We start from the raw sequence: 14,408 nt of genomic DNA, 5'->3' as shown, positions 1-14,408 counted from the left end.
TTTTCTATCCGTTCCTTTTTGATAAAATCACCCGCGCTGTTCCCATATGTCATAGAGGAACCTCGTCCTCTGAGAACCCCGTTATTACTGTTTCAAGTCGACTAGGCTGATCATCTCGAGCTCAATTACCAACTCCGCTAGAGCGCCGCGCGGTACCGATTCCATAGAAATACGAATCTTTCCCTCTTTCCTCAAAGATCACCCGTATCGGTTTTCGAATTCATGTATCACTGAGTTTCTGGATGGTACCTCGCCTTATGTTCCCAATTCCGCTTAGCACGCTCCACCGTAGCGCCTCGGTAACCCCCCTTCCTCCCTCACTAGTACCAAAGCGTTTCTCAGACAGGCAGCATAGCACCGAACGTGGGCTCTCAGGAGATCCGGGCGAAGTTCTATCACAAATTTTCCCATCCTTAACTTTAAACATACGTCTTATCCGCAGTTGGACCTTCGGAAAGATCCATATCTTTTGAATTGCGTTCCATAATCGATGGATAAGCCTAAGCCTTTGCCCAACTGCGTTACTCCATGCCCGGGCTGCGTCTGGACATGTGCCCCACTTGATGCACGGCCCATGACGTCTCAGAGGAACCCCAGAAATTCGTATATAAGGAGGGCGGTGGTGAGATTAATTCTTCACCAGGAAATACACCTAGTAAATCTAAATCAAAGAAAGCATGTACACTGTGCGTCCTCCTTTCCCATACTCCCTTCCTTCATCGCTGACTAGAGCCCATCTTTTGCGTAGACCACTCAAGTTCCCGTCTCTCAGACCTGCGCGACCTCCTCGTGCGCTTGCACTGCGTGAGTAACCCCCGTCGCTACCGCTGCTCACCATTAACCCTATCCCGTAGTTGCTCTTGCGCTTCCGGCGACTGCAAATGCACCGAATGCAAGCACTAAATGACATGTCAATCGTCATTGTGCCGTCATCAATCAGCTTTGAAGGATTGTTTGTACGCGTAGAATACTATGCATCGGATGGTCTCAGAAGTCTGAAATAATTGAATTATGCCTATGTGTTTACCTACTTGTTATGCCAAGGGAAGACAAAGGTTTTCCGTAAGGGGAGTAGTTTGGTCCTCGTATCGCATCTCGAGGACACTTAACGTCACATCTGGAGTTACCGAGAAACATTGCGAAGCGGAGTACGTGTGCCATAGCGAATATAGCTGTCCAACAGAGAGATTCCAAACTATGCGTCCTCCTGATCATGGTCAACTGTTACCATTAAACGGTGGCGATAATTGGTGCCTCGGCGTGGAAGATTGGGATGCATCCACATAAACGAAGAACCACACCTTCTTCTCGGCATGAAACCCCTCACGTAAATATACCTCCTTCTCAGCTTATCTCAATAGCCAACCAACTATACAGTACGAAATCAGTCTGAACTTCGGTCCGAATATGATAGAGTTTCGACGACCCAAAAGTCAGGTGTACGTCAATTTTGGAAGAGTGAAACAGTGCGGTTTTCGCTATTCCAGTAAGCGGGACTTGGTGTCCGTGAGTATACGCCCGTAAATATGGTGAACAGTTGGCCGGGAAGGTTAGGGATTCAGAGGAGAGCACAACATATCCATTTTCTGATGGTCAATTCCGTTCCCTCTGAGATGTGGTACGAGCAAACAGAAACCGTTTGCTGTTGGCACGTTGATAGGCATCCATAGATAGATTCGGGAGCGGTACCGTCACTAGTTGGTGCTAAATTCGCTCCCAAATAGGTTACTGACTATCATGTGTCTGTCGAGAGTATGCCACCCTGTCTATGCAAGGATCGCTGCTACTTTGCGGGAATTCCTTCCCACTTTTATCAGGTGGTCCAGGAACACGGGATGCCAGTGGAGGCTAGTATACCTCTGGAGATATCCCTGGCGACTCTTTGACGTCGGAAACGGGAGTGGTATTTAGCCAGCATATAGCCAGACATTTACACTTCATGACATCAATTGCTTTGCGTCAAGTTCCTGAGGTATGAGACTGTAAGGTTGGGGAAGAATTGTCGAATGTGATGAGCTTGAATTCTTCGAAGCGAAGCGATCATAACTTTGGAAAGGCCAAAAACGTCCGAATATCAGGAAAATTTGGTCCGAGGCGGGACGCTCTTCCCAGAATTCGGGTGAATGACTGAAAGCAGACGTGAAGTTTTGGAGGATAGCGTCAAGGTTGAGGATACGTCCACGTTGTGATTAGACGGAGACCGCGCCAGAGTTCAGGACAGATTGAGGAACATGATATATATTCGTCAGCCCGACTGTAGAAGAGAGACACAAAGATATCCAGATGAAGGACGAGTTGGCTGTGGCAGTGTTAGAAACTTCAGACCCAGGTGGTTCCAAATTTCGTCTGAATGCCTATAGTGCTGCCATCGATGGGAGGGTCAGACGACGCATGTCCCCCAGCGTTGCGCACAAAGTTCTCCCCATGACGGGTCCCGAGGATGTAATCCTCGAGTAGCACTCATTATACAACTCGGCGAGTTGCATGGAATCCTCTGCTCGTGTCATCAGTGACTGCGAGTCGAGATGGATAGCGTCCTTGTAACCGGCCAGCCACTAGATCTAACTGTGTCGTGTTATTTTCAACAACGATTTGTAGGCTGCTGATGTCCCTCAGTTCGGTCGCTCGCCGGGTTTGTAGGTTTTCTGCGAGATGGAACCGATCTGGGGTCGTTCCGAGTTGCTTCCTATTTCTGGAGCGCGCTTTTAACGATTGTTCGCTCGAGGGAGTCGATGGATCAAAACGCTGTTTTCCAGGTTCAGACGGCTTGGTGTCGCTTCTTGTCGATGGGGGCCTTGTCCGAATGCTGCGTTTCTAGGGGCCTTGGAAGCAAGTTGACACAGCACATCTTCTGCCTAACCGCTGCTTCTTGCCCGCTGAGACTGAGACCTGTGGATAGCGACCTTTGAACTTGATGTCAGGTCGGAGGAACACAAGTAGTAGTCGTATTGTATTAAAGAAATCATTGTTGAGATCGCACTGTGCTCAGGACACAAGGACATAGTAGAGAACGAGAAGGCGGATTACCCAGCGAAGAGAGGTGCAGACGTTGACTGCCCTTGCGGCGAACCACTTCAGAGACGCGAACAGGTAGGTAGGGGCGTAAACTTACGCTACAAAGCGCACGCCAACACACCAGAGGATGCTAAACTCAAAAGTGCAGGGACTAGGGCCCTTGTACCCCCATCACGTCTTAGTGGTTACTATACTGGTTGCGGTTAATAAAATCAGAATCCAAAAAAAAAGAGATTGTTGCTTTCGAAACTATTCCTATCACTATCCAGGCGAATGAATTTGGCAAAATGTCGAGACCCCTGCTCCCAAAACGGATTGATTATTCACTAGCTTATCTGACACTTATACGCGTTCTGTTCGTTCCGTTCATTGATGAGAGCTTGTGGCGGATGTGCGACTATGTCAATCAATCCGTTCTATTGGGACCGGCTTAGAATTGCTTGACCTTCAGCGGGTTGAAAGTTGATCGGAATATCAGATACGTGGACGTTTCTTGGCCGTTCTCATGGGATATTACGACTGGCTGCTGCACTATCTGCACCTCGTTATGTGTGAATGGATGTCGAGATTCGCAGGTACGATCTGTGGTCCATTTGTTCGTTCCCTCACCTTTCGTATGGATCAAAGAGTGCCGGTAGTATTCTGGGCTCACACGCTCACGAGGTTGTGGCTGAGGAATACCGGTTGGGAATACCGGTTGATGGGAAGAGGTGGATGGGGAAGTTGTATCTAGGGCAAGTCTGCGCACCAGTGGATATCTCGTCGTTAGCGGGCAAACATAACGACAGTTAACGTTCATTGATCGGGGATGGCTACTCTGTTAATGGCACTTTGGATTCCTACCTATCTATTTTTGCGGAGGCTAATAATACGCTCGTGCAAAGATAGCCATGCGAATAGAAGACCCAATTCTCAGTCGAGCGGGATTCGTAGGATGAAAAGTGAACACGGGCGTAGCAAGTGGGACGATACAGGAATTTGTAGTCTCGGGATAACCAGGCAGATGGTGCGTGGAAAAGTGTTTCATCGAGGGAATTTAGCTGCCGGGAAAAGTCGGGTATGGACGCAAAGTCGGACGCGGGGGAAGCCGGTGATTAAGAGGGATGTTGTGATTGGATGGGCGTGGGGGGAGGAGGCGAATCAGAAAGTGATAATTCGATATGGAGTAGTTCGGGGAAGAGACGCTTAGCACGGGGAGCCGGTGTGAGAGAGACTGGGTGCAGTGCTCCCGTCGGTGTCGGCCCGGTCATACATAGCTTTCACAATGTCGCCCCAAAGCACATACTCTCCGCATCCAGGACAGTGTCCGCCTCTGGGAAGCATGCGTCTGTCTGCAAAGTGTGAGGCGAGACAGATCAGGTGAGACGAGGCGCTGCAAGTTGGCATGGAACAGATGGCAGTGGTGAGTGCATCGCCGTCCAATGGGCGTGTACAGACGGAGCAAGTGGTGGCGGGGGTCTTTCCAGGGAGAGGCGGGATCTGCAGGGTCGACGGGCCGTCGGGGCGGTATGCAGGCGGGAGTGCAGCTGGGGGCAGTTTGTGCCAGAGGGCGTGGGCGAAGGGTGTAAACAAAATGACGCGTAGAGCAAGCGAGTCGAACGGCGGCGTCGCAATCATGCTGTGCACACACTTGACACACGACGACAGTGCCTTGGCCCGACGCTGCGATTCTGGGAGATGTCGCGACAGATGCGGGTTCTGCCACACCCATTCAAACTGCAGCGCACTCAGCTTCGATGGGAACCCGTGCACCAGCATCTGCATCACCCACGGTCGCTTCCTCTTGGTCTTGGTCGCGCCCTGTGTCAGCTCCCCATTGTGCTGTCGGATCCGTCGTAGTGGATTAGGTGTCGAGCCAATGTACGTGGCCGGGAAATGAACAGATTTCAGCAGATAGCACGCGTAGAATGGAGGATATGTATGAGGTGCCATGGATGGTAAAGTGACGGATCCCTGTTAATCCGGCGGATCACCGGTCGGGGATTATCGGTAGCCGGTCCTGCACAGCCTCACGACGAGCACCGTCTCCGCCTGTCATTGGCTATAGGGGCCATAACCCCTCGGGAAAATAAGGAATGCGCCTCAAGTGGCTGGCCACTATAAAAGCACCATGTTCGCCCAGGTCTCTTCGATCCTCACCCTGCCTCCTACCTCTACGTCCTGCTCGTCTTACTACTACTACAATGGCCCCTCATCATACTCCCTACGTTACCCCCCATATTCTTCACAAGAACTATGCACAGGCTCATGATTCTGAACAGTTTGGCTCTCGTATGTCTATCCTCCTCGTCCTCGTCCTCGCCTCTGCTAATATCCTTCATAGTAATCGGCCAGGACCTCGACTACTTTTCCCAAGCCGGTTTCGACATGGACCGCATCTCCATCAAGCGCAATGCTCCCGTCGCCCTCCTCTACGAAGACGCTATTCGCAACGAGGGTGCCATCATCTCCTCTTCAGGCGCCCTCATCAACTTTTCCGGTAAAAAGACCGGCCGCTCTCCAAAGGACAAGCGTATCGTCTTCGAAGACACCTCCAAGGATGACATTTGGTGGGGTTCAGTCAACATCAAGATGGACGAACGCAAGTTGCCTCCTCCTCTGCTCTATATCCTTTCTCAACCTCTTTCAGATACCTTTGAAATAAACCGAGAACGTGCCATCGACTACCTCAACACCCGTGACAATGTCTACGTCTTTGACGGCTATGCTGGTGTCAGTCCAATCCTCGCCCTTTTTTTTTTTCCCTTCCTTTACTCACTCGCTCCAGTGGGATCCTAAATACAGGATCAAGGTCCGTGTCATCTGTGCCCGCGCCTATCATGCCCTCTTCATGGTGTGTCATCACGTCATCCCTACCATATCAAATTCTCATCATCCTAGAATAACATGCTCATCCGGCCCACCGAGGAACAACTCGCCGACTTTGGCGAGCCCGACTTTATCATCTACAATGCCGGCCAGTTCCCAGCCAACCGCTTCACAAAGGGCATGTCCTCTACAACTTCCGTCGAAATCAATTTTAAGCGCATGGAAATGGTCATTTTGGGTACTGAATATGCCGGCGAGATGAAAAAGGGTGTTTTCTCCGTCATGCACTACCTCCAGCCTATCAAGTTTGGCCAGCTATCTCTCCACTCTTCTGCCAACGTCGGAATCGAGCACGGCGATGTCACCCTCTTCTTCGGTCTTTCCGGTACCGGCAAGACTACCCTTTCGGCCGACCCTAACCGACTTCTCATCGGCGACGACGAGCATGTATGGAGCGACACTGGCGTTTTCAACATTGAAGGCGGCTGCTACGCAAAGTGCATCAACCTCTCCGCCGAAAAGGAGCCAGAAATCTTCAACGCCATTCGTTTCGGCTCCATCCTCGAAAACGTTGTCTACAACCCCGTCTCCCGTGTCCCCGACTATGATGACCTTTCCATCACCGAAAACACCCGTTGCGCTTACCCTATCGAGTTTATTCCCAACGCAAAGATCCCCTGCGCTGTCGACCGTCAGCCCTCCAACATCATCATGCTCACCTGCGACGCCTTTGGTGTCCTTCCTCCCGTCTCAAAGCTCACCCCAGAGCAGGCTTCGTACCACTTCCTCGCAGGCTACACCTCAAAGACTCCCGGCACAGAAGACGGCGTCCTCGAACCCATCCCTACCTTTTCCACCTGCTACTCTGCTCCCTTTATCGTCCTTCACCCCGGTCGCTACGCAGAAATGCTCGCAGAACGCATGGCAAAGCACAATGTCGACTGTTGGCTTATCAACACCGGTTGGACCGGCGGCAAATTTGGCACCGGCTCTCGCTGCCCCCTCAAGTTTACCCGTGCCATCATCAACGCCATACATTCCGGTTCCCTTAAGAATGCAGAGTACGAGCCTTTTGGCGTCTTTGGCCTCAGTATTCCCACCAGCGTCGACGGTGTTCCGAGGGAGGTTCTTAACCCCGAGCTGGCTTGGAAGGATAAGGAGGCATTCAAGAGGGAGCTTGTCAAGCTTGCCGGCATGTTCAAAAAGGCGTTTGCCTTGTATGAGAAGGATGTAGGCGCAAAGGTGAACAATGCCGGACCCGTGGTGTAAACAAATTAGTGTATTATAATCATAACATATACTAGACTTTGACGCTTAATCAGCGCTATCATCATGCATTTCTTTGTCTACTGCCCCGACAAGGCTGACGACGGTGCCTTTGAGCGCCGTCTCTCTGTGCGATCCACCCATCTCGAGGGCGCGAAAGAGCACGTCTCTGGGGGATTCATCCGTACGTACCGTGCATACTGACCATCGGCAGACCTGATGTGTGCTGTAGGTATCGGAGGCGCACTGCTCTCTGAGGAATCCCTCACCTCTGAGACGAAGAAAATGGTCGGATCGGCGTTTATCTGCGAAGCCAAGGATATCGACGAGTAAGTGCCTATCATCTTGACTGCGCGCGTATAAACATGAGCTGTGTGATAGGGTCAAGGAAAAGGTCAAGGCCGATGTGTATTATACCGCTGGAGTGGTGAGTACCACCCCTGCTTGGGGTTCTGAGGATGCTGATCCTCGTCCTTAGTGGGACCCAGAGAAGATTGTCATCCTCCCGTTTGTGGGTGCCACGACCATCCCTTGAGGAATTGTATGTAGCAAAGTATTGTATTTGGAAATCACAAACACGAATTTCTCCCGCATTCATGGGAACAAATGGGAGCTATCCAGTTAACTAGGTCCTAAACGATCATGGGACCATGAAACCAATTTATAGTGTCAGCTGCAGACAGATGATCAGTGTAAATGCCGATTCCAAGCGGCAGGGAGCATTTTCAGCGGCTTCTGCATCAAGGTGACCTCCGCGGGGCCTTTCATTTCATTCCCAGTCAGGTACCACGGCTATGGCAGATGCCGAGCTTGGGATGACGTCGAAATGAGCACTCGGTGAGTGATCTTCACGTCGTTTCTCACCGTCATAACCGTGTCTCACCGTCATCTTACTGTCGTCATTTCACGGCTCGCATCTTACTATTATTTCATCCTTTAATTGATTTTTCGCTTGCATATCTCACTTATGTGCATCTTCTCTTATTTTTCTTCTACTTTATATATATTAGTACACTGCGATTTTCTCTACTCCCCATCGCCAATTCACCATTTTCCCTTTCCTGCTTCATCAGGGGTGTTGCTACTTCATTGTTTGATCACCATTTCATTATGAGGCCCTGAGCAAGTAGCAGAGATTTCCAGTTTGCAGGCTTGGTTGCAGGAGAAATGTCGTCTTGTCCAATGGCTGTTTCTCGGTAAAACCAACTTTGTATATTTGAACGATCATAGTGCTTAACTTGAACCAGGTCCTGACATCTTTCGAATATCAAGTGGATGAAATGGGGGAAGTACTTCACGGTCGTACATGCAGATCTATTGTCCAAATATCTGCTTTCTGTAACTGCCATATCAGACTCCATTCTTTTTCTAGCTTAGTCACTTATCCCATCCAACGTTCCCAGGTGTACGAAGCAAATGATCCTGCCATTCTTCACCTTCGTTGGGTGAGAATTATCTTTTCAATATTTTCATCAGATTCTCTCATACAACAGCTCCTGTCCAGGTACTGTGCTGGTAACTTGTGTGGATCACAAATCTTCAAGTCTAATGAAGCTGTTCGTCATCATCATCAGGCTCCTTGCATTGTTATCCTGATCATCCATTCTTTCAGCCTTCCTATAAGAGTGGTACTATTGGGTGTTGTGCCTGCTTTGGGCTCAAGTTTCTCCTCACTACTGACATCCCTTAAGGCTGTTTGCACCAGTGCTCAAATAGGCTGAATTCAACTACAGCATGGTGAACTAATCTTGTTCTTCATAACAGAAGGTGCAACAGGGAGACGTTGACCAATGGCCTCACTCCAGAGGAGAGAGAGACGCAAGGGGAAGATTAATGGAGAGTCAGATATGACAGACTTTGAGAATCCTCATGTAAGTCCTCATTTGTTAACGGTGACAGCTGCATGGTGATGGTCGCGATACAGTTCCGCTATACTAATCTAATTATGAACATCCGATAATTAAATATATCATGCTGCCTTTCTCTTCAGCTTTGTAATATAACCACCACGTTGGCAAAGTTAGATTTTCAACGAAATGCGATAAGAGCGACGGATCGAAGCGGTCCGGATGCCGAATGCTGCCCGACTGATTGACCTTCTTCCGAACGACCATCGCAGTTAACTCGCGCGGGACGTTTTGCAGTCAGATCCCCAGCTCTTGGTAACTAGTAACTCTGATTGTGGTTTTATTAACAACCCATTTCAGTGTACTTTGTAGACCATGTTCAACGTTCGACGGTCCCTTTCAGAAGCTTCAACTTCAAGTTCGTCACTGCCGGAGATGCAAATGACACCCGCAGACGAAGAGCGCTCTAATATGCTATGCATATCCGATCCTAAACCAGAATTTTCGCTTCACCCGCTTTTCACTGAGGGTGATACGACACTCGCTGCCAAAGGAGGCAGCACGTTTTTCCGAGTCTATTCCCACACCCTCAAGATGACCTCTGGTTTTTTTCGTTCTATGTTCAGCCTGCCACAAGATTCGTCGTCTTATTCAAAACCAGGGGGTGTTTTCTATCTTGACGAGGACGAGAGTACGTTAGAATGTCTGTTGAAGATGATGTGTGGTTTGTCCCTGCCACCGATAGACACCTACGACCGGCTAGACTCGCTTCTCGATGCGGTGGAGAAGTATGATACCCCTGGGCCGCTGTCGATTGTCCGTCTGCTGGTGATGACTCCAGCACTGACAGTCCAACCGTTCAGACTGTATGGGATTGCATGTCGTTTTGGGTGGGAAGCCGAGGCGAAGCATGCATCCACGCAGACTCTACGGTACAACCTATATGATCCGGCGATCCGCCCGTTGCTGCAGAGGCTGTCGACCGGTTCTCTGTTAAAACTGATGGAACTGCATCGATCACGACGAGAGGGGTGCGCGTATCCTTGGTCTTTTCTTTCATCTACTGATAAAAATATGTAGGTTGAGACAGAGATTGAATGACCCTCCATTCGTTGCGGGGAGCACTGCGACTTGTGTCAGCTGTCACAGTCTCATTGACTACCACACATGGCGAGAGCTGAAGTATAAGATTATCCTTGAAATGGATACACGGCCTCTGGGCGACACAGTCATCGAGACGGGATTGTTGGAATGGCCAGAGGCCGTGGCATGTTGGACTGCCAAGTGCCCAGAGAATGCCTGCCATCGCAGTCTTTATGACAAGGTGGAGACACTGCGCGTCATCCGCGACTGTGTAGATAAGCTTCCCAAGTCCATCTAGGTATGTCTGATGCCCATGGTTCCCGTATACCAAGCACGTTGCGATAGATATTCGTGTTTTTTTGTCTGTATGGTAATCAGATTGCTTTCGGTATCTCTTCCTCGTGGTCATTGTGTGAAATGAAGAGTTGTATTACTGTTGTGGCAAGAAGTTGATGACGCCGATAATGTTCGCGTGCGATTTTCGCTCGGCAGTCAAATTATGAGAAGCCAAGCAGATAGTAAATATTATATGTTGTTAAGAAATTATACGCGCTGTTTTTGTGCTGACGTGGCGGTGATTACGAGGACGGGCAAGTCATGCGATCGTGCGCAGTAAGCAGCTTGAGCTCAAACTTGCATGGCACCAACTCCCTTGTCTTCACCAACGACGTCGAGGCTCGTATACACGCTCTTTTCGCTTGCGTCGCATTCCTTGCACCTTTTGCGTTTCACTCCTCCGAGTAGCCCTAATAATTTCCCAAAACGCTCTGATTCCGACGGCTTCAACCCGCATCAGCCCAAATATGTCGTCTTTGCTGTGCTCATTCCAGTTCTCGTCCTTCTATCAGGTCTCTTTGCCGGATTGACCCTGGGGTACATGAGTCTTGACCAGACACAGTTAAACGTGCTTAGTATCAGTGGCACTCCGTTAGTGCTCGTCCTTGCCACTTATTCTCACACTAAGGTTGTATAGGGAACAACGCGAATACGCTAACCAGATAAAGCCCATTCGCAAGAATGGCCATTTACTGCTCGTCACGCTGCTTCTGGCAAACATGATTGTCAATGAATCTTTGCCAGTCATTGCCGATCCCGTGCTGGGGGGTGGGGTACAGAGCGTCGCTGTCAGTACAGTGCTCATAGTCATGTGAGTTACAAGCTAATCAACTGCGCGCAAATTCAATTACAACCCATACAATAGCTTCTCCGAAATCATTCCCCAGTCCCTTTTCACTCGTTATGGTCTCTATCTCGGCGCCAAAGGCGCCGGATTGACCAAGTGTCTGATTTATGTCATGGTGTGTCTGATGTTTGTTGTCGATAAACCATCCTCACTCGTTGCCCACAGGGCATCGTTGCCTGGCCTGTAGCCAAGCTCCTTGACTGGATCCTTGGTTCCAATCACGGTATTATCTACCGTAGAGTCGGTATGTCGCCCGTTACCTCAGCAGAAATTCGGCTGACCCACATAATTCTAGAATTGAAAGAACTTATTGCCATGCACGCCTCCCAGTCCCATCACGGTGGAGACCTTAAATCTGATACTGTGACAATTATCGGGGCCACTCTCGACCTACAGGAAAAAGATGTGAAACAGGTAACGTTCCACAAGTCATTTCCAGGAATATACTCATCTTCTTTAGGCTATGACACCCATATCTGACGTTTTTATGCTCTCTATCGATGCCCAGTTAGACTACGACCTTCTGACAAAAATCGTAGAAACTGGGCACAGCCGTGTGCCCGTGTATGAACAAGTAGACCTTCCTCCAGCTGCCTCTCCTGAGGGCAAGTCACAGAGAGTCAAGAAGATCATCGGTATCCTCCTTGTAAAGCAATGCGTTTTGCTTGACCCGAAAGAGTGCATACCTTTACGGACGCTTCAGCTGAACCGCGTCATGTTCGTACCCAATAACGAATCTTTGTTAGGCATTCTAGACAAGTTTCAAGAAGGCCGATCGCATATTGCCATTGTGAGCCGATTCAGTGTGGAAAAAGCTCAGAGTGTGAAGAAAGCCGTCACAGGAAAGAGAGGCTTAACACGACGGTTTTTGGAGAGAGTTGGGATGGGAGACAGCAGCGAAGAGAGTGGCGAGGAAGTCGATAATCACGGTGGAGCCGGTGAAACATCGAAAGGAAATACCTTAAAGGGGGATGGAGTGTGGGAGAAGGACTTTGCAGCAGGAGAAGCAGGGAAGAAGGAACGAGGAGGCAGAAAGAAGCGCAAGAACGTAGATGAGGACGTTGAGTTGGGAAATCTAGAGGGCAGAAAGGGATTGACTAGTATGCTCGCGTTAGAGCAGACTATGCCAGCTGATGCTGTTCTTGCCAAAGAACGAGCGGAAGAGGTACGCGCTTTCCCTTCGGATGCTTGATCCTATTAAAAATTGTTCAGTTCCTCAAAGGCTTCGACCCTGCTATTATGCCCCTAGGAATTATTACGCTTGAAGACGTACTTGAAGAACTCATTGGAGAAGAGATCTATGACGAGTTTGATCCTGAAGGTGCACATGGAGAGCCATACATACATCAAAGCCCATCTCCTGCAGAACCAGCGGCTCCAATTCCTCTCGCACAGCCAATTCCGGTCGCAGCGAACAAATCATTAGCATCAGTGAAAGGCCTCTCCTTCCTGAGATCCAGGAGTGCGCCGCCGCGTGATCATAATCCTAATTCTAAACCGGTCACAGAAGAAGCGGCTTTGGAGAAAGAGAAAGATACTCTTGCTGCACCGGTGTTGGTAGTTACGGCGCCTTCACATATGGATCAGGAGAAACAGTCGGCCGCCGCACTGGAAGCTATATTATTGGATAGGAAACGTAGGATAGCGCGTGAGGGGAGTAATTTGTCGGCTAGGTTCAGCAAGGGCAAATTCAAGAGCTCCCCGATCAACAATTCAAATTCGGGGCCGAGTGGTGGTAATGCAGCGGGAGGAGGAAACATTGTACTAAACAACAGTGAGACGAATGTGGAGTTGTCAGATTGTAGTGGGGATACCGACGTGGATGATGAATAACATTGAAGGGACTTGGCTTGTTGGATCTGGCGGAACGTTCTGTCGGCTACCTTCGGAACGTAAGCAAGGGTTTTCTTTTTACATCAGTTTTCCGGCATCACAGCGACTGTGGAATGCGCCAGGACAGTCCACTTGGTGCGAATATGTAGTATTTTTTACTTACTCTTTTCTTGAGAATATCGATTCTGATTGGATGTAAGCGCAGGAAACGAAGAGCATAGAGCCAAAGTTTTCAGATGAACGACTGCTACGTATTATTCAAGACAAAATATAAAGATAGCTCAAAAAAGAAGGGGAGGGAAAAAAGGTAAGAGAAGGAGAGTGTCTTAATTTCACTAGCACTCTTTGTTCTTCTGTACCCATGCTGCGGTGCACTTCTATATTTGTCAATGCCGATGTTACTAGATTCCGCATGTAAGGGTTCACAAGTCCTACAAGAGCGGATGACCTTTCCGTGATGAAGTCAATAATCAAGAACATGATGGTCGACCGAGAGTCGCAACTTGATTCCGAGTCGGGAAGCTGGCACTAGCGTCTTGTATGATCATCGGAGCTGTGACGAACACTCGCGGAGGACTACCTAGCAGTGGGATCCACACTTTGGTGCACGTCTGCCTGTCCGAATTGCTGCAATATACCACCGGGGCCATGTAGAAGCTTCGGCATAAACTTGCATCAGATCATCTGGATATTTTAAATTTCCGCCATCATCATGATTGGAACGACTATCCTGCGTCGGACGCCAAGGTCCCTTTTTCTTAACGCTACGCACAGATCAGTATCTTCCACGGTTCCGAGAGCTCGGAGATTTCTAGTGTTTGCGCCCGACAAAACAGAAGAAGGCATTCTTGCTCGTCGGTTCCAAGTGAGGCCGCAGCACCTAGAAAGGATACATGTTTTCCTCAAAAATGGGACCTTGAGTAAGAACGCATGGCTCCTACTGATGTGGTCAATGATTTACACATCCTGTAGAGGATGGAGGGTTGATGGTCGACCCAGAGGTAGAACCCGAGCCGGGAAAGTTGGCAGCTATAGGTTCCTGTTTGATACTCGAGGCCGAGACGTTGGCGGATGCCAAGAAACTGGTGGAATCTGATATTTACTACACGTCGGGCGTCGTAAGTTCTCGTTTCAGGAACTTTGAAGGGAATATGCTGATGTGCTGGTTACTAGTGGGATCCTGAGAAACTGGTTATTGTACCGTTCATTCCTGCGACTTTGCCATGATAGTATGTACATACGATGATACCGTACGGCTGATGTATGTACAGATCGGACCGGAAGTAGACTATATCATTGCCGGTCATTTCTGATTACCCAGTCGTTCACATCATTACATTCATACCTTCATGTCCCGTCTTTTATCAACCACC

At 49.3% G+C, this 14,408-nt stretch overlaps 6 protein-coding genes across 6 annotated transcripts; 5 read left to right on the top strand and 1 right to left on the bottom strand.

Moving 5' to 3' along the window:
* Window positions 1-2,123: 2,123 nt before the first annotated feature.
* On the top strand, window positions 2,124-2,818 carry BT62DRAFT_1001900 (uncharacterized protein; the record flags this gene model as incomplete). The annotated part of the gene is made up of 4 exons (XM_043176787.1): window positions 2,124-2,185; window positions 2,250-2,453; window positions 2,511-2,540; window positions 2,599-2,818. The coding sequence occupies 4 exons, from the start codon at window positions 2,124-2,126 to the stop codon at window positions 2,816-2,818; spliced, it is 516 nt and encodes a 171-aa protein (XP_043043112.1).
* A 990-nt stretch (window positions 2,819-3,808) lies between these two features.
* On the bottom strand, window positions 3,809-4,962 carry BT62DRAFT_928334 (uncharacterized protein). Its single transcript, XM_043185486.1, has one exon. The coding sequence runs from the start codon at window positions 4,945-4,947 to the stop codon at window positions 4,201-4,203; it is 747 nt and encodes a 248-aa protein (XP_043043111.1). The 5' UTR covers window positions 4,948-4,962; the 3' UTR covers window positions 3,809-4,200.
* Window positions 4,963-5,006: 44 nt separating this feature from the next.
* Window positions 5,007-7,545, top strand: BT62DRAFT_928333 (ATP-utilizing phosphoenolpyruvate carboxykinase). Its single transcript, XM_043185485.1, has 5 exons — window positions 5,007-5,286; window positions 5,339-5,596; window positions 5,645-5,727; window positions 5,783-5,848; window positions 5,896-7,545. The coding sequence occupies exons 1-5, from the start codon at window positions 5,199-5,201 to the stop codon at window positions 7,090-7,092; spliced, it is 1,692 nt and encodes a 563-aa protein (XP_043043110.1). The 5' UTR covers window positions 5,007-5,198; the 3' UTR covers window positions 7,093-7,545.
* A 1,615-nt stretch (window positions 7,546-9,160) lies between these two features.
* Window positions 9,161-10,421, top strand: BT62DRAFT_963004 (uncharacterized protein). The gene is made up of 3 exons (XM_043188665.1): window positions 9,161-9,251; window positions 9,309-9,967; window positions 10,017-10,421. Exons 2-3 carry the CDS (start codon window positions 9,312-9,314, stop codon window positions 10,315-10,317), a joined length of 957 nt encoding a protein of 318 aa, XP_043043109.1. The 5' UTR covers window positions 9,161-9,251; window positions 9,309-9,311; the 3' UTR covers window positions 10,318-10,421.
* Window positions 10,422-10,656: 235 nt separating this feature from the next.
* BT62DRAFT_1048886 (DUF21-domain-containing protein) lies at window positions 10,657-13,035 on the top strand (the record flags this gene model as incomplete). Its single annotated transcript, XM_043178509.1, has 7 exons — window positions 10,657-10,946; window positions 10,993-11,166; window positions 11,221-11,317; window positions 11,368-11,446; window positions 11,498-11,616; window positions 11,663-12,367; window positions 12,415-13,035. 7 exons carry the CDS (start codon window positions 10,657-10,659, stop codon window positions 13,033-13,035), a joined length of 2,085 nt encoding a protein of 694 aa, XP_043043108.1.
* Window positions 13,036-13,747: 712 nt separating this feature from the next.
* BT62DRAFT_1001893 (uncharacterized protein) lies at window positions 13,748-14,262 on the top strand (the record flags this gene model as incomplete). The annotated part of the gene is made up of 3 exons (XM_043176786.1): window positions 13,748-13,955; window positions 14,008-14,153; window positions 14,209-14,262. 3 exons carry the CDS (start codon window positions 13,748-13,750, stop codon window positions 14,260-14,262), a joined length of 408 nt encoding a protein of 135 aa, XP_043043107.1.
* Window positions 14,263-14,408: the final 146 nt, after the last annotated feature.

This window comes from Guyanagaster necrorhizus, assembly GCF_019112545.1.
Source record: "Guyanagaster necrorhizus MCA 3950 unplaced genomic scaffold BT62scaffold_5, whole genome shotgun sequence".
Lineage (NCBI taxonomy): Eukaryota > Fungi > Basidiomycota > Agaricomycetes > Agaricales > Physalacriaceae > Guyanagaster > Guyanagaster necrorhizus.
The sequence above is the reverse complement of the archived record's forward strand: the minus strand, read 5'-3'. Positions and strand labels throughout refer to the sequence as shown.